Source organism: Ammospiza nelsoni, chromosome 19 (genome assembly GCF_027579445.1).
Source record: "Ammospiza nelsoni isolate bAmmNel1 chromosome 19, bAmmNel1.pri, whole genome shotgun sequence".
NCBI lineage: Eukaryota > Metazoa > Chordata > Aves > Passeriformes > Passerellidae > Ammospiza > Ammospiza nelsoni.
In genome coordinates this window covers 11129981-11146856 of record NC_080651.1, presented here as the reverse complement: position 1 = coordinate 11146856, position 16876 = coordinate 11129981, and the positions used below count along the sequence as shown (strand labels likewise).

Here is a 16876-nt window from a genome sequence, read left to right as displayed (position 1 = left end):
CATCTCAATTACCAGCAGCTCTGATCCTTGATATGAAAATTCTCCCAGCCCCATTAAAAACGCTGGGAACGCTCATTTGGAATTATCTTTGGTGGGGCTGCTGAAACTGAGGCTGTTTTCCAATTGTTGCCTTTAATGAGGGTTTGGGGGCCTGCTGGGGCTCAGCAGAGCCACTTTGGCTGCTCCCATCCATCTGCCTCGTCTGGGGGATGCCCCTGCTGGAATTCCAGCATCCCTGCTGCTCCTGGAGCACCCCATCCCTGCTGGCAGGGTGAGGAAGAGGAGGAAGAGGCAGCCTGGCATCCCCAGGAGGATGCAGGAAAGGGATGCTGTCATCCTCCTCCCCTTACTTTTATTTCCTGTGAGGAACTTGTGATCCAGGCAATAAATCCCTGAAATTCAAAATTCATCCCTTCAACCATTCCCCCGCCCCAACGTTTCCCTTGCACGGAGATTTCACGGCACACCAAATGATTTCCAATGGGAAATTAAGCAGAAGGTGAAGCCCTGGAGCTGGAAAATTCTGTGGGATTTGAGGGAATGGAGCAGGAATTCCAGGGAATGGAGCAGCAATTCAGAGAGGGACACAAGTGACATTCTCAGGAAACAGGTGACATTCTCAGGTGAGGAATGAAGGTGCCATCCCCAGATTTGGGTGATGTTCTCAGTAAAGGGCACAGGTGACATTCTCAGGTGACATCCCCAGGGCTCAGGTGACATTCTCAGGTTTGGGTGATGCTCTCAGTGAAGGACACAGGTGACACTGTCAGGGCTCAGGTGACATTCTCAGGTGAGGGACACAGGTGACATTCTCAGCTGCTGCTCCCAGGCTGGTTTTGGCTCCTTTTGGCTCTGTGGTCCCAGCTCAGCTCCCTCAGGGCTCCCTCTGCAGCTGAAGGAAAATCACATTTTCCATGGTGGGCAGTTTCCCTCAGGCTGTTGAAGGGGACAGGGGTGTCTCTGATGTCCCCCTGTCCCCAGCTCATCTGTCACCACCTCATCCGGAGGCAGCCACTGAGAACACATCAATGTTTTGTCAGCAGCACAGCCAGCAAGGTGACAAAAGGCAATTAAACCCAGGATTTTCAGCAGCAAAAGACAATTAAACGCAGGATTTTCAGCAGCTGGGATGAAAAATTCCACTGAAATATTCATGTGGGAGGTGCTTCCCTGCCTTGTCCCCACCAGAGCTCAGGTCTGTCACGTTAAACTCGCTGAGCAGTGGCCTGAGAAAGCATTTGTGTGCTGGGAATGAAAGTTTAAATATCTCTGATGGATTCAGGTGCTGTGGGGTCAGGAGAGCTCAGCTCCAGCTGAGCCAGGCCCTGCTTTAGCTCAGGTCTGCTCTGGGAATTTGGGAATTTGGGAAAGAGTCCTGGGCTTGCAGAGAAGCATTCCCAGGATGGAGGAGCTTGGGGGTGTTGGGCAGTTGCTGGAGTTCTTTAAAATCAGGTGGAGTTCTTTCAAAATCAGGAATTCTGTAAAATCAGGTGGATTTCTTTCAAATCAGGTGGTGTTCCTTAAAATTCAGGTGGAGTTCTTTAAATCCAGGTGGAATTCTATAAAAATCAGGCGGAGTTCTTTAAAATCAAGTGGAATTCTTTCAAAATCAGGTGTTCTCTAAAATCGGGTGGAATTCTTTAAATTCAGGTGGAGTTCCTTAAAATCAGGTGGAGTTCTTTAAAAATCAGATGGAGTTCTATAAAATCAGTGTAATTCTTTAAAATCAGGTGGAGTGGTTAAAAACCAGGTATAATTCTATAAAATCAGGTGTAATTCTTTAAAATCAGGTGGAGTTCTATAAAAATCAGGTGAAGTTCTTTAAAATCAGATGGAGTTCTATAAAATCAAGTGGAATTCTTTCAAAATCAGGTGTTCTCTGTAATCAGGTGGAATTCTTTAAAATTGGGTGGAATTCTTTCAAATCAGGTGGAATTCTTTAAAAATCAGGTGGAGTTCCTTAAAAATCAGGTAGAGTTTAAAATCAGGTGGAGTTCTTTAAAAATCAGGTGTAATTCTATAAAATCAGGTGGAATTCTTTAAAAATAAGGTGGAGTTGTTTAAAATCAGGTGGAGTTATTTGAAATTCAGGTGGAGTTCTATAAATTCAGGTGAAATTCTTTAAAAATCAGGTGGAGGTTGAGCTGCCAGCTCCTGCTCAGCTGCTGCAGCTCCGTGGAATTGAACTGAGCATTGAAATGAGGATTTGCTTCTGTGGGAGGAGGAGAAGAGAGGAGAGGGTGGGCTGAGGGTGAGGATGGCTCTGAGGGGGTTAAACCAGGATCAGCAATGAGCAGGAATCTCCTCCTGCCTCCCCAACCCCACCTGAACGCCCCCAAACCCCTCAGGTGCTGCCGCAAACCTGGAGAATCCCTGGGATCTGCTAATCCTGGAGCAATAATGACAAAATGGTGATTCCTGGAGAGCCCTGGGGCTTCACACAGCTCTGAGTGGCAGAGCTTAAACTCTTGGAGAAATCCAGAGCTCATTATGGCAGGATTAATTTCCCACTAGGAGCTGAGCAGCTCTTCCCAGGGCAGGATGAATTATGGATGAGAGCTTGGCAGCTGAAAGGAGAATTTCCCTGGGCTGGGGCAGGGGGAGCAGCTCCAGAGCATCCATGGGAGGGGATGGGGGCACCCCCAGCTCTGGCAGGGCCTGGGGGGCCACAGGGATGCGGGATGGGCAGGTCCTGAGGGGTTTGGGAAGTGTTTGAGCTGTGGGATTGCAGGTCCTGCCGGATTTGGGATCGCTGAGCATGGTTTGGGATCGCTGAGCAGGGTTTGGGAACTCTTTGTGCTGTGGGATGGGCAGGTCCTGCAGGATTTGGGATCGCTGAGCAGGATTTGGAATCACTGGGCAAGATTTGGGAACTCTTGGTGCTGTGGGATGTGCAGGTCCTGCAGGATTTGGGATCACTGGGCAGGATTTGGGAAGTGGTTTTGCTATGGGATTGCAGGTCCTGCAGGATTTGGGATCACTGAACAGCATTTGGGAATTCTTGGTGCCTTGGGATGTGCAGGTCCTGCAAGATTTGGGATCACTGAGCAAAATTTGGGATCGCTGAGCAGGATTTGGGATCACTGGGCAGGATTTGGGAAGTGGTTTTGCTATGGGATTGCAGGTCCTGCAGGATTTGGGAACTCTTTGTGCTGTGGGATATGCAGGTCCTGCAGGATTTGGGATCACTGGGCAGGATTTGGGATCGCTGGGCAGGATTTGGGATCACTGGGCAGGATTTGGGAAATGTTTTTGCTGTGGGATTGCAGGTCCTGCAGGATTTGGGATCACTGAGCAGGATTTGGGAGGTTGGTGCTCTGGGATGTGCAGATCCTGCAGGATTTGGGATCACTGGGCAGGATTTGGGAAGTGTTTTTGCTGTGGGATGTGCAGGTCCTGCAGGATTTGGGATCACTGAGCAGGATTTAGGCCGATTTTGGTTCCATCCAGGCAGATTTTGGGTCCATCCAGGATCTTTTCCAGAGCTGTGCCCCAGTTCTGTGAGCCCCTGCCACTGGGGGATTTTAGGGCCAATGTTTTGGGATTTTTGGGATCTCCTTGCCCTGTTTTAGGGCTGGCTCTGAGGAGCTGCCAGTGTTCAGCTGTGGCTCAGGGATGGGAATGTTGTGGTTATCCCAGGCTCTGCTGCTTTTCCTGCTGTTTCCAAGGCAACTGGGAACTCTCAGGGCCACAGACACACCCAGGGTGCCCTTCCCACCTGCTGGAATGCTCACCTGAGCCCTCCTTGCAGGCTGGAAAATCCCTCCAGCTTTGGTTCTGACCTCTGAATTCCCCACCCCAAAAATGGGGATTTTAAACCCCAAAATGGGGATTTTAAACCACCCAAAATAGGGATTTCAACCCCAAAAATGGAGATTTCAAACTCCAAAAATAGGGATTTAAACCCCCCAAATGAGGGTTTTAAAGCCCCCCAAAATTGGCGATTTTAAACCCCAAAAATGGGGATTTTAAACACCATAAATGGGGAGTTTAAACCCCAAAAATGAGGATTTTAAACCAAAGTGAAAAAAATACCAAGGCTTTGGTGCTTTCTGAAAAACAGTTTGGTTTTTTTTTTGGTTTTTTTTTTGTTTTTTTTTTTTTTCTGGGAAGGCTTTTCAGCTGTTTTCCTTGGGGTTTATGGGATTAACTGTATTTAAAATTATGGGATTAACTGTATTTAAAATTATGGGGTTAGCTGTAACACACAATAATCTGCGGGGCGGGGATTTTCAAATGGAATTTGGGTTTCCTGTGCGTGCAGCCTGTCCCTGCAGTGCTGTGCTGGATTTGGGGCACAGCTGGGAGCCTGGCCCTGGTTCACTTCAGCTCCTGGGGGGTTCCTGGGACAAACTGAGCTTTGGTTCTGCTGGAATTCACCAAGTTCTGCTGAGCCTGAGCCCTTTGGAGCTGCTTGGCTCCTTGGTGAAATCCCATTGCAGCTGCAGGAGATTGGGGATTGGGATCTTTTCCCTTTCTTGGCACTCATCAATCCAGAACCTTCTCCCCGTGCTGGGTCCAGGGTGGGCAGTGCTGGGTGGAATTCTCCTGAGAAGCCTCAGAGGAAAAGAAAAACAATGATTATCTGCTGCTGTGGGATGCAACAGGGGCATCTGTGATTGGTCTCGTGGGGTTGTGTTTAATTAATGGCCAGTCACAGTCAGCTGGCTCGGACTCTCTGAGAGACACAAGATTTTATTATCCCCTTTCCTTTCCTTTCCTTTCCTTTCCTTTCCTTTCCTTTCCTTTCCTTTCCTTTCCTTTCCTTTCCTTTCCTTTCCTTTCCTTTCCTTTCCTTTCCTTTCCTTTCCTTTCCTTTCCTTTCCTTTCCTTTCCTTTCCTTTCCTTTCCTTTCCTTTCCTTTCCTTTCCTTTCCTTTCCTTTCCTTTCCTTTCCTTTCCTTTCCTTTCCTTTCCTTTCCTTTCCTTTCCTCCTTCTGATGAAATCCTTTCTTCTATTCTTTTAGTATAGTTCTAATGTATCATTTTCTTTTAATATAATATATATCATAAAATAATAAATGAGCCTTCAAGATTCTCATCTCTTCCCTCATCCTGGGACCCCTGCAAACACCGCCACCACACAGGGCTGCACCTCACTGGTCCTCACTGGTGTTTCCCTGCCGTTTCAGAGGGCCTGGCAGTGGGAGTTGGCTTTGGAGCTGTTGGGAAATCGCAGTCTGCCACATTCCAGAGTGCCAGGTAAGAGCTGATCCTGCTTTTGGTGGGTTCCTTTGCCTCTCTGGGATCGCTGGGGAGAGGCACCGAGTGTCCCCGTGGGTGCTGCTGGCCCTCAGGAGGGGCACGCAGGGATTTTGGTGTGTCCATCACCTCCCTTCTCCCGTTGAAGGGAAAATAAACCTGGAGTGGAGCTGGGGAAATGGGAGGAAAGGATTAATAAACCTGGAGTGGAGCTGGAAAAAATGGGAGGAAGGGATGATAAACTGGAGCAGAGCTGGAGAAACAGGAGCAAGGGAAAATAAACCTGGAGAAATGGGAGGAAGGGGAAATGGACCTGGAGAAATGGGAGGAAGGGGTGACAGACCCGGAGCTGGGCTGCAGGAACGGGAGGAGAGGATAATGAACCTGGAGAAACGGGAAGAAAGGAAAAAAAATCCTGGAGCAGAGATGGAGAAACAAGAGGAAGGGAAAATAAACCTGGAGAAAGGGGAGAAAGGGATAATGAACCTGGATAAATGAGAGGAAGGGATGATAAACCTGAAGTGGAACTGGAAGAAATGGGAGGAAAGTATAATAAATGTGGAGCAGAGCTGGAGAAGCTGGAGGAAGGGAAAATAAACCTGGAGAAATGGGAGGAAGGGAAAATAAACCTGGAGAAATGGGAGGAAGGGATGATAAACCTGAAGCAGAGCTGGAGGAAAGGAAATGGACCTGGAGAAACGGGAGGAAGGGGAAATAAAGCTGGAGGAAGGGATAATGAACCTGGAGAAATGGGAGGAAGGGAAAATGGACCTGGAGGAACGGGAGGAAGGGGAAATAAAGCTGGAGGAAGGGATAATGAACCCGGAGAAATGGGAGGAAGGGGAAATGGAACGGGAGGAACGGGAGGAAGGGGTGACCGACCCGGAGCGGGGCTGCAGGGGCTGCCGAGGCTTTGGCTCCTCTCGGTGGCCGCCCTGCTCACGGCAGCTCCTGCTGGCCCTGCCCGCGTTCTGCTTTTCCCTGGCGCTTGAGGCTCTTCTGGCTCCCGAGGAGAACGGGATCGGCTTTGGGGAGAAATTCCTCCCGGTGAGGGTGGGGAGGGCGCCGGGTCCCTGCAGGGTCCCAGACCAGGCTGGGGCAGACTGGGAGGGGTCCCTGGGTGGATCTTTGAGGTCCTTTCCATCCCAAACCGTTCCATGATTCCTGCTGAGGGATCTGTGGGGTCCCACAGCTGATTTTGAGTCCATCCAGGCAGGTTTTGAGTCCATCCAGGCAGATTTTGGGTCCGTCCAGGAGGATTTTGGTCTATCCAGGTGCATTTTGGCTCCATCCAGGCTGTCCAGCCCTTTCTCTGTCCAGGCTCAAGCTGTGCCCCACAAAGGCACATCCCAAACCTTCCATTCCCATTCCCTGTGCCATCCCAGAGCCCAGGGAGAAGAGGAGGGTCCTCCAGCTTTACTCCTTGGGATTAAAGAGCAGGATCCTCCAGCTTTACTCCCTGTGAGTAAAGAGCAGGATCCTCCAGCTTTACTCCCTGTGAGTAAAGAGCAGGATCCTCCAGCTTTACTCCCTGTGGGTAGAGAGCAGGATCCTCCAGCTTTACTCCCTGTGGGTAGAGAGCAGGATCCTCCAGCTTTACTCCCTGTGGGTAGAGAGCAGGATCCTCCAGCTTTACTCCCTGTGAGTAAAGAGCAGGATCCTCCAGCTTTACACCCCGGGAGTAAAGAGCAGGATCCTCCAGCTTTACTCCCTGTGGGTAGAGAGCAGGATCCTCCAGCTTTACTCCCTGTGAGTAAAGAGCAGGATCCTCCAGCTTTACTCCCTGTGGGTAGAGAGCAGGATCCTCCAGCTTTACACCCCGGGAGTAAAGAGCAGGATCCCCCAGCTCCCCTCAGCTCTGGCAATAAAAGGCTCTTCACAAAGGCAGCAGAGCTGCAGCAAAAGGAGATTTTGGATGTGCTGGATCAGCTCAGGCACCCCGGGAATGCCTGGGATCTGGGAGGGTGCTGGGATTCCCCATCCTCCCCAGGATCCTGGGATTTCTCATCCCACCCATCATCCCAGCTCATCCAGGACCCCGGGGTTCCCCTGCTGTCCATCATCCAGCATCCCGGGATTCTCCAGCCATCTCGGGATTCCCCTCCCGGCCCTTGCCGGGATTCTCTGCGTTTCTTTGCTGCCACCGGGTGTTCGGCTCCGCTCCTGCGCCCGGGACCCTCCGGGATGCTCCGGGAGCTGCGGCGGGATCAGAGCCCCCGGGAGGGATTTCCACACGTGGGGAGAACACACGGAGAGCCTGGGGATGGGAATGAGAACGGGGGTGGGAACGGGAACCAGATGGAGCTGGAGCTGCTGGGAGCAGCACGGGCGGGATTGGAAAGGGACACACAGGGGACAAGCAGGGCACAGGCAAATCCTGAATCTGCCCCTCCCAAATCCTGAAACTGCATCTCCCAAATCCTGAATCAGCATCTCCCAGATCCTGAATCTGCATCTCCCAAACCCCAAATCAGCATCTCCCAAATCCTGAATCTGCATCTCCCAAACCCCAAATCAGCATCTCCCAAATCCTGAATCTGCATCTCCCAAATCCTGAAACTGCATCTCCCAAATCCTGAATCTCCACCTTCCAAATCCACAGGATTCTGGAACTGGTGGCAGGGAAGGATCCTGGTCCTCTTGGCATCCTGATATCCCTGAGTCCTGGCATTTCTGCCCCTGAATCGGCATCTCCAAAATCCCAAATCTTCCCCTCCTGAATCCTAAATCGGCATCTCCAAAATCCCAAATCAGCACCTCCCGAATCCTGAATCTGCATCTCCCAAATCCTAAATCAACATCTCCCAAATCCTGAATCTGCATCTCCCAAATCCTGAATCTGCATCTCCCAAACCCCAAATCTTCCCCTCCCAAATCCGAATCTGCATCTCCCAAACCCCAAATCTCCATCTCCCAAATCCTGAGTCAGCATCTCCCAAACCCCAAATCTCCATCTCCCAAATCCTGAGTCAGCATCTCCCAAATCTTCCCCTCCCAAACCCCAAATCTGCCCCTCCCACACCCCCAGGAGCTGTTTCTGTCTGCAGGAGCCCATCCCTGTGCGAGCGCACGAACCCCGAATCTGATTCCTACTCAGATTTGAATCCAAATCAGATTCAAAGCTCAGGAAGAGCTTTGCTGCTTCCTGAGGATTTTTTCCTAAAAATCCTTCACATTTCCAATGGGAACAGGTTTGCTCCAGGCTCTCTGTGGGTGCAGGGGAAATTCAGATTTTTGATGGAGCGGATTTACCTTGGGAGTTCCCATGGACCATGCACCCCCGTGCTCAGTTTCCTGCATGAAATCTCTGTTGGGACAGAGGGGAAAGGAGCAGAGTGAGCAGGGGAGGGATGGAAACAGAATTATTCCCCCCTGGATGCGCTGGGGATGTTCCTCCAGCCCACACAATGGTTTCCATTCGTGCTGGGAGTGCTGGGATCTGCTGTGCCCACGGGTTTGTTTCCTGTCCAGCAGAGGAGCCCCGGCCTCGCAGGGCAGCCTTTGAGCTGGGCTTGGAAAATGTTATTGCATGGGACAGACTGTGCCTCCCGCGCTGGGTCTGTCAGGCTGGGGAAAAAAAAGGAGAAAAGAAAAAAAAAAAAAAAAGGGAAAAATGAAAAAAAAAAAGAAAAAAAAAAAGAAAAAGTTAAAGGGAAAAAAGGAAAAAAATAAAAAGGAAAAAAGTAAAAAAGGAAAAAAAAAAGGGAAAAAAGGGGAAAATAAAGGAAAAAATAAAGGGGGAAAAAAAGGAAAAATAAAGGAAAAAAGAAAAAAAAAAGAAAAAATAAAAAAAGGAAAAAATAAAGGAAAAAAGGAAGAAAAAGGGAAAAAAATAAAGAGAAAAAATAAAGGAAAAAAGGAAAAAGAAAAAATAAAAAAAGGAAAAAAATAAAGGGAAAGAAAAAAGGAAGAAAAAGGATAAAAGGGGAAAAAAGGAAAAAGATAAAGGAAAAAAGGGAAAAGAAGGAAAAAAAGAAAGAGAAAAAATAAAGGGAAAAAAAGGAAAAAAAGGAAAAAAGAAAAAAAAAGGAAAAGGGGAAAAAGGAGAAAAAAGGAAAAGAGGGAAAAAAAGAAAAAAAGGAAAAAAAGGGGAAAAGAAAAAAAGAAAAAAATAAAGGGAAAAAAGGAAAAAAAAAAGAAAAAAAAAAAGAGGTTTGATTAATATGGGGAGATTGAAAGCAGGCAAAAATCTGTGTTCTGCTGTGTTTTCTGGGGATGAGTGGGAGTCTCTGTGGCACAGGACACTGTGGGGTTTCCCTCTCACCCTCACCGGTCTGGCTCTGCTGGGGATGGATCCAGAGAGAGCCAAAGATCCTCAGCTGGGGCTGGATCCTCCTCTGCCAGAGCCAGGAACAGCTCCAGGGAACCCCCAGAGCTGAAATCCCCACCTTCCCTCACGTCCTTGGGTTATCACATCCCAGAGTGGGGATAAATCCATAAATCCTCATTTTGAATGCCTGATTTTGGCAATAATCCCTGGTGTTATCTCACATCCCTGGCTTATCAGGGATAAATCCTCATTTTAAATCCCTGGTTTTGGCATTGATCTCTGGTTTTACCACACATCCCAGATTTATCACACATCCTTGGTTTTATCGCACATCCCTGATTTTGGCGTTCATCCCTGGTGTTATCTCACATTCCTGGTTTATCAGGGATAATTCCTTATTTTAAATCCCTGATTTTGGCATTAATCCCTGGTGTTATCTCACATCCCTGGCTTATCAGGGATAAATCCTCATTTTAAATCCCTGGTTTTGCCATTGATCTCTGGTTTTACCACACATCCCAGATTTATCTCACATCCCAGATTTATCACACATCCCTGGTTTTATCGCACATCCCTGATTTTGGCGTTAATCCCTGGGTTATCACACATCCCTCTTTTTATCACACATCCCTGTTTTTATCACACATCCCTGATTTTGGCATTAATCCCAGATTTTATCACACATCTCTGGGTTATCAGGGATAAATCCTCATTTTGAATCCCTGATTTTGGCATTAATCTCTGGTTTTATTGCACACCCCTCTTTTTATCCCATATCCCAGGTTTATCACACGTCCCTATTTTTACCCCATCCCTGTTTTTCTCTCTATGTTCAGTTGGGCTTTGATTCCCTGTGGGTTCTTTCCAGGAAGGAAAATCAGATTTGTTAACCCTCCTCATTCTCCTCCCCTTTTATTTCCTGTAAGGAATGTGGGATCCAGGCAATAAATCCCTAAAATCCACCCCTGAAACCCCACCCCAACATTCCCCTTCCACTGGGATTCCAGGCCCACCAAACCATTTTTAATTGAAATGTGCTCCCAGTTGGAATATCCAGACAAAAAACAGAGGATTGGTGTTTTCTGCATGGAGCCATAAACGTTAATTGGGAATTTTTATAGGTGCCCCACAGTCCCAGCCTTGCTTTTAGACCACCCAGCTTCTGTGGGTGTCTAAATAAAAAAAAATATAAAATTTCAATAACCTTGATAAAGTTCTGTATGTCCCTACCCCACATCAATGCAGCCACCTCGTTAAATCCCATTTTATTTAAGGCTGGCCCGCTATGAATATGTAAAAAATTGAAATTATTTGCAGGGTGATGCTGTTTAAAATAGAATTAATGAGGTCTCACGTGAGGATTTTGGGTATTTAAAAGGATCTGGATATTTAAAAATATCTTAAAGTATTAAAAAACAGGGGGGTGAGGGTTTAACTGGAGCCTCCTGGTGCTGCTGGAGTTGGGAGAGGCTGCCAGGGAAGGGTGGCCTTGGGTTTGTGCTGGAAAATGGAGAATTCCTGTCAGGAATCAGCCCTGGCCAGGGGGGAGCTCCTCCATCCCCACAGACTTGGATTTTCAGGGTTGGTGCAGATCTCTTGTAGCAGTTTGGGGGCATTCCTTGGTCTTCAACCAGCTGGGAAAGGGAATATTTGGGAATATTTAGGAATATTTGGGAATATTTGGGAATATTTGGGATGTCTCATGTTGATCCCTTTCCTTTTTCCTCTGGAAAAGGGAATATTTGGGAATATTTGGGATGTCTCATGATCCTTTTCCTTTTTCCTCTGGAAAAGGGAATATTTGGGAATATTTTGAAATATTTTGGAATGTTTGGGAATATTTAGGATGTCTTACGTTGATCCTTTTCCTTTTTCATCTGGAATATTTTGGAATATTTGGGATGTCTCATGTTGATCCTTTTCCTTTTTCCTCTGTAATATTTGGGAATATTTGGGATGTCTCACGTTGATCCCTTTCCTTTTTCCTCTGGAAAAGGGAATATTTGGGAAAATTTAGGAATATGTGGGAATATTTGGGATGTCTTACATTGATCCTTTTCCTTTTTCATCTGGAATATTTGGGAACATTTGGGATGTCTCACGTTGATCCCTTTCCTTTTTCCTCTGGAAAAGGGAATATTTGGGAAAATTTGGGTATATTTGGGAATATTTGGGATGTCTGATGTTGATCCCTTTTTCCTCTGGAAAAGGGAATATTTTGGAATATTTGGGAATATTTGGGATGTCTGATGTTGATCCCTTTTTCTTCTGGAAAAGGGAATATTTGGGAATATTTAGGATGTCTTACGTTGATCCTTTTCCTTTTTCATCTGGAATACTTGGGAACATTTGGGATGTCTCACGTTGCTCCCTTTCCTTTTTCCTCTGGAAAAGGGAATATTTTGGAATATTTGGGAATATTTGGGATGTCTCATGTTGATCCCTTTTTCCTCTGAGAAAGGGAATATTTGGGAATATTTGGGATGTCTCCTGTTGATCCCTTTCATTTTTCCTCTTGCAGAGGGAATGTTTTGGATGTCTCACAATATAAAATCCAGGGGAGGAGGATGAGTGGGTGAGCAAACCTCATGTGCAGCGCTGGGGCTGCTCCTGGAGGATCCTGGGGCTGCTCGGGGCACAGGGAAGAGCTCCTGAGCCGGGGGCAGAGCTGAACCTTCCCCTGAGGCTGGCTCAGAAACCAAACAGAGCCCGGAATGGGCAGATAAGGGGCAGGGATGGAAGAGGGCAGGGGATCAGCAGGGCCTGAGCAGTGGGGCCCGTCCATCCGTGGGGTCTGGCGGGGTTCCCTGCCCTGGCTGAGCTCCATTTGGGTCCCCTGTGCCCACCCAGGGAGGTTTGGGACCGGGCTGGGACCTTTGCAGGTCTGGGTTGTGCTCTTCTCCCCAGGGACAAGGGACAGCAGGAAATCACCTCAAGTCACACCAGGAGAAGTTTAGGATGGACACTGGGACAATTCCAGCCTGGAAAGGGTGTCCAGCCCAGGGCAGTGCTGGAGTCCCCATCCCTGGAGGGGTTAACAGATAAGTGGCACTTGGGGACATCCGTGGTGGCCTTGGCAGTGCTGGGAAAACAGCTGGATCTGGTGATCTGCAGGGTCTTTTCCTTAAATTAAAGCAATTCTGTGTTCCTGGGGTGGCTTTCACCCCAAATCCAGCCCTGGGGGAGGTGAGGGGTGAATCACCCAGGGGATGTGTTTTCCATGGAGGGGATGGTGGAGGAGCAGGTGAAGCACCCGGGGCTCACCTTGAAAAGGCTGAGCTGGAGCAGAGGCTGGACAGAGTTACAGAATAAATTTATTTATTAAAAGGGTTTATTAAAAGGATCTCCTCAATGGATCCACTTTGGGCAGCACAAGAGCCCGGCCAGGGCTGCACCCAAGATGAACCAAAATGGACTCAGAGTCAGGAATTTTCACACTTTTATAAGTTTTGCTCCATTTCCATATTGGGGTTCATTGTCCCATTGCAGCTCCAGGTGATGCAGTCCCACCCTCACAGATTGCTCCCCTCAATTCCCTGTCGTTTGCACTTTTTGGGCCATTTTGAGCCTTTTTGTTGTTTGCATTTTTGGGGCTGAAGCTGCAGCGGTGTCCTTGGTTGTGGGGCTGGGCAAGGATAAGGCAGGGAAGGAGAAGCTCTGTGGGACAGGGTTTAAGAGGGGAGAAGCTGTGTAGAACAGGGTTTTACTGGGGAGCAGCTCTGTGGAACAGGGGAGAACAGGGAAGGAGCAGCTGTGTGGTAAACTCTGTGTAGAACAGGGTGTAAGCTGGGTGTTAAACTCTGTGTGGAATAGGGTCTAACAGGGGAGAACAGGGAAGGAGCAGCTGTGTGGTAAACTCTGTGTAGAACAGGGTCTAACAGGGAAGCAGCTGCTTGGAACAGGGTTTAACAGGGGAGCAGAAGGAAGGAGCAGCTGTGTGGAACAGGGTCTAACAGGGGGAACAGGGAAGGAGAAGCTGTGTAGAACAGGGTCTAACAGAGGAGCAGCTGTGTAGAACAGGGTCTAACAGGGTCTGACAGGGAAGCAGCTGTATGGAACAGGGTCTAACAGAGGGAACAGGGAAGGAGAAGCTGGGTGTTAAACCCTGTGTGGAGCAGGGTCTAACACGGGAGCAGAGGGAAGGAGCAGCTGTGTGGAACAGGGTTTAATAGGGGAGAACAGGGAAGGAGAAGCTGTGTAGAACATGGTTTAACTGGGGAGCAGCTGCTTGGAACAGGGTCTAACAAGGGGAACAGGTAAGGAGAAGCTGGGTGTTAAACTTGTGTGGAACAGGGTCTGACAGAGGAGCAGAAGGAAGAAGCAGCTCTGTGGAACAGGGTTTAAGAGGGGAGAACAGGGAAGGAACAGCTGTGTAGAACAGGGTCTAAGAGGACCAGCTGTTAGGAACAGGGTCTAACAGGGAAGCAGCTGTTAGGAACAGGGTCTAACAGAGGACCAGCTGTGTAGAACAGGGCCTAACAGGGAAGCAGCTGTTAGGAACAGGGTCTAACAGAGGAGCAGCTGTTTGGAACAGGGTCCAACAGGTAGGGCAGGTCCGGGGAAAGGGCCCCGTGAGCTCCTTCCCACCTGCAGCCCTGATCAAACACCTCTGCGGGCGGCCGGCCCGGGGGCAGCCGTGATGCAATCGCAGCAGCCCCAAACAATCGCTTCTTTCAGGCACCGATAACAATCCCAACAGTATGGAAGGGCTGCCATGCAAGAATACACATGCACATTCTCCACTGCGGGGAACTGAAAGCCCGAGTGAAAAGGGGCTTGTTAAGAATATGTAGCCTGCTTTCATAATCACTCCCTCAAAGAATGGGCCCTTGAAAACAAGGCTTTAGGCTTATAGAAGGCTTTCTGTGCCTTGACCTTGCAAATATGCAGAGATGCCAACTTTTTTTTTTTTTTTTTTTTTTTTTTTTTTTTTTTTTTTGCAAGTGAACTTGGAGTTTCTCAGCGTGGAGCCGGAGCAGTTGGCAGCAGAGGGGGGCAGGAGCTCCAGCCTGGGATGTTCCATGGGGAACCCCAACAGCAGGGCGTGGATTCACCTTTCCTTCCCCAAAAACTGGGCTCTGCTGCGTGGCAGGACGGGCCAAGGGCAGGGCAGAGCTCTGGGGGTTCTGTGTCCAGTTTGGAGCAGTTTTAGGGGATTTGGTTGTCCCATGGCTGTCATTGACCTGGTTTTACAGACGGGGAAGTTGAGGCAGAGCTGGGAAAGGCAACACATCCAGTGTGTGTCGGGCCCTTGGTGCTTCCAAGGACACCGAGGCTGTTGTAGCCACGTGGAGGAGTCACCCCGGGGACGTTTCTGTGCTGTGACAGAGCCTGGGGACACTGTGGCACATCCCCAGGCAGAGTCTGGTGGGATTTTCCCTGGATGTGTTTCTGTGGGACCAGCTGAGGTTTGCAGGTTGGGGATGAGCTGCAGGTTGTCCTGCCCCATGCACAGAATCCCAGCATCACCGAGGTTGGAAAAGCTCTCCAAGGTCCAACCTGTGCCTTGTCCCCACCTTGTCACCAGCCCAGAGCACCCAGTGCCACATCCTTGGGGTGGCAAAAATCCGACCAGGTGGGATCTGAGTCCCCCACCTCTGTACCCCTTTCCCCACCTTTCTTCTCCTCTCTTTGGGACCCCAAACCCTTCACCCCATGGGTTTTCGTGGTGGCTCATGGCTGTCCCCCGTGTCCCCGTGTCCCTGTGCCACCCGGGTGTCCCTGTGCTGTTTTTATCAATGTGTTCCCTCGCTGCAGCAGCAGCAGCCGGGGGAAGCCTTCCAAGAGTCCGCACCTATTCCCGTCAAAAGGCGCCTTTGTTCCCCGGACACAATGACACAGTGACACAATGCGGCTTTGATCGCTCCTGCTGCCCCGGGGCTGCCGCGGGGGAACGAAGGAGGGAGGGGATGGCCCTGGGGATGGAGTGTTGCTTGAGATGGGGATATCCTTTGGGATGGAGTGTCCTTTGGGATGGAAATATCCCTTGGGATGGAGTGTCCTTTGGGATGGAAATATCCCTTGGGATGGAGTGTCCTTTGGGATGGAAATATCCCTTGGGATGGAGTATCTCTGGGATGGAGTGTCCTTTGGGACAGGATATCCCTTGGGGTGGACGTATCCCTTGGGATAGGATGTCCCTTGAGATGGAGAATCCCTTGGGATGGAGTATCCTTTGGGACAGGACATCCCTTGGGACAGGACTGTCCCTTTGGATGTGCTGTCCTTTGGGATGGAAATATCCCTTGGGATGGAGTATCCCTTGGGACAGGAGTATTCTCGGACGGGAGTGTCCCTTGGGACGGGAGTGTCCTTTGGGATAGGAATATCCCTTTGGATGGAGTGTCCCTCAGGATGGAGTGTCCCTTGGGATGGGATGTCCCTTGGGATGGAGTGTCCCTTGGCATGGAGTGTCCCTTGGCATGGAGTGTCCCTTGGGATGGGATATCCCTCAGGATGGAGTGTCCCTTGGGATGGGATATCCCTCAGGATAGGATGTCCCTTGGGATGGGATGTCCCTTGGGATGGGATATCCCTCAGAATGGGAGTGTCCCTTGGGATGGAATATCCCTTGGGATGGAATATCCCTTGGGATGGGATATCCCTTGGGATGGAGTGTCCCTTGGGATGGGATATCCCTTGGGATGGGATATCCCTCAGAATGGAGTGTCCCTTGGGATGGGATGTCCCTCGGGATGGAGTGTCCCTTGGGATGGGAAATCCCTCAGGATGGGATGTCCCTTGGGACTGAGTATCCCTCAGGACAGGACTTGGGACAGGATATCCCTTAGGATGGGTTTATTTGCAGCATGGAGGTGAATGCCATTTCTGCCTCCTGCCCAGAGCAGGGGTGGCTCCCTTGGGGCAGTGACCCTAGGAAAGCATTGGGAATGTTCAGGTGTTCCCTTGGCACGGAGCTCTCCTCGTGCCCAGGGGATCAGTGTCCTTGGCGGGGCTCACATTTCCTGGGAATGGGGATAAAATCCTGCCCTGGGCTGGGCATTCATGGCAGCCCCAGCTGTAGGGCTGGGACTGCTTTTGGGGAGCCCACGTGGATTGTCCTGGGGCTGATTCTTGGTCTTGGAAAGCCCAGATGGATTGTCCTGGGGTTGTCCTGGTTTTTGGGAAACCCATATGGATTTTCTGGGGGTTATTAACCCAGGATTTTCTGGTTTTGGGGAGTTCTTGGTTTTGAGAAGCCCAGATGGATTGTCCTGGGCTTATTCCTGGTTTTGGGGAGCCCACATGGATTATTCTGAGGTTGTCCCTGGTTTGGGGTTATTCCTGGTTTGGGGAAGCCTGGGCAGATTGTCCTGGGATTATTCCTGGTTTTGGGGAGTTCTTGGTTTTGGGGAGCCCCCATGGATTGTCCTGGGGCTGTTTCTGGTTTTGAGGAGCCTGAGTG

The 16876-nt window shown here is 49.5% G+C and overlaps 1 protein-coding gene across 1 annotated transcript in view; it reads left to right on the top strand.

The window, feature by feature from the left end:
- The window catches only part of SLC39A11 (solute carrier family 39 member 11), a 47305-nt gene extending 42100 nt beyond the window's left edge, over positions 1 to 5205 (top strand). Inside the window, exon 7 of the mRNA XM_059485983.1 lies at positions 5132 to 5205. Within this exon, the coding sequence (XP_059341966.1) occupies positions 5132 to 5205 (74 nt within the window). The remainder of the gene's footprint in view (positions 1 to 5131) is intronic.
- The last annotated feature ends 11671 nt before the right edge of the window (positions 5206 to 16876 follow it).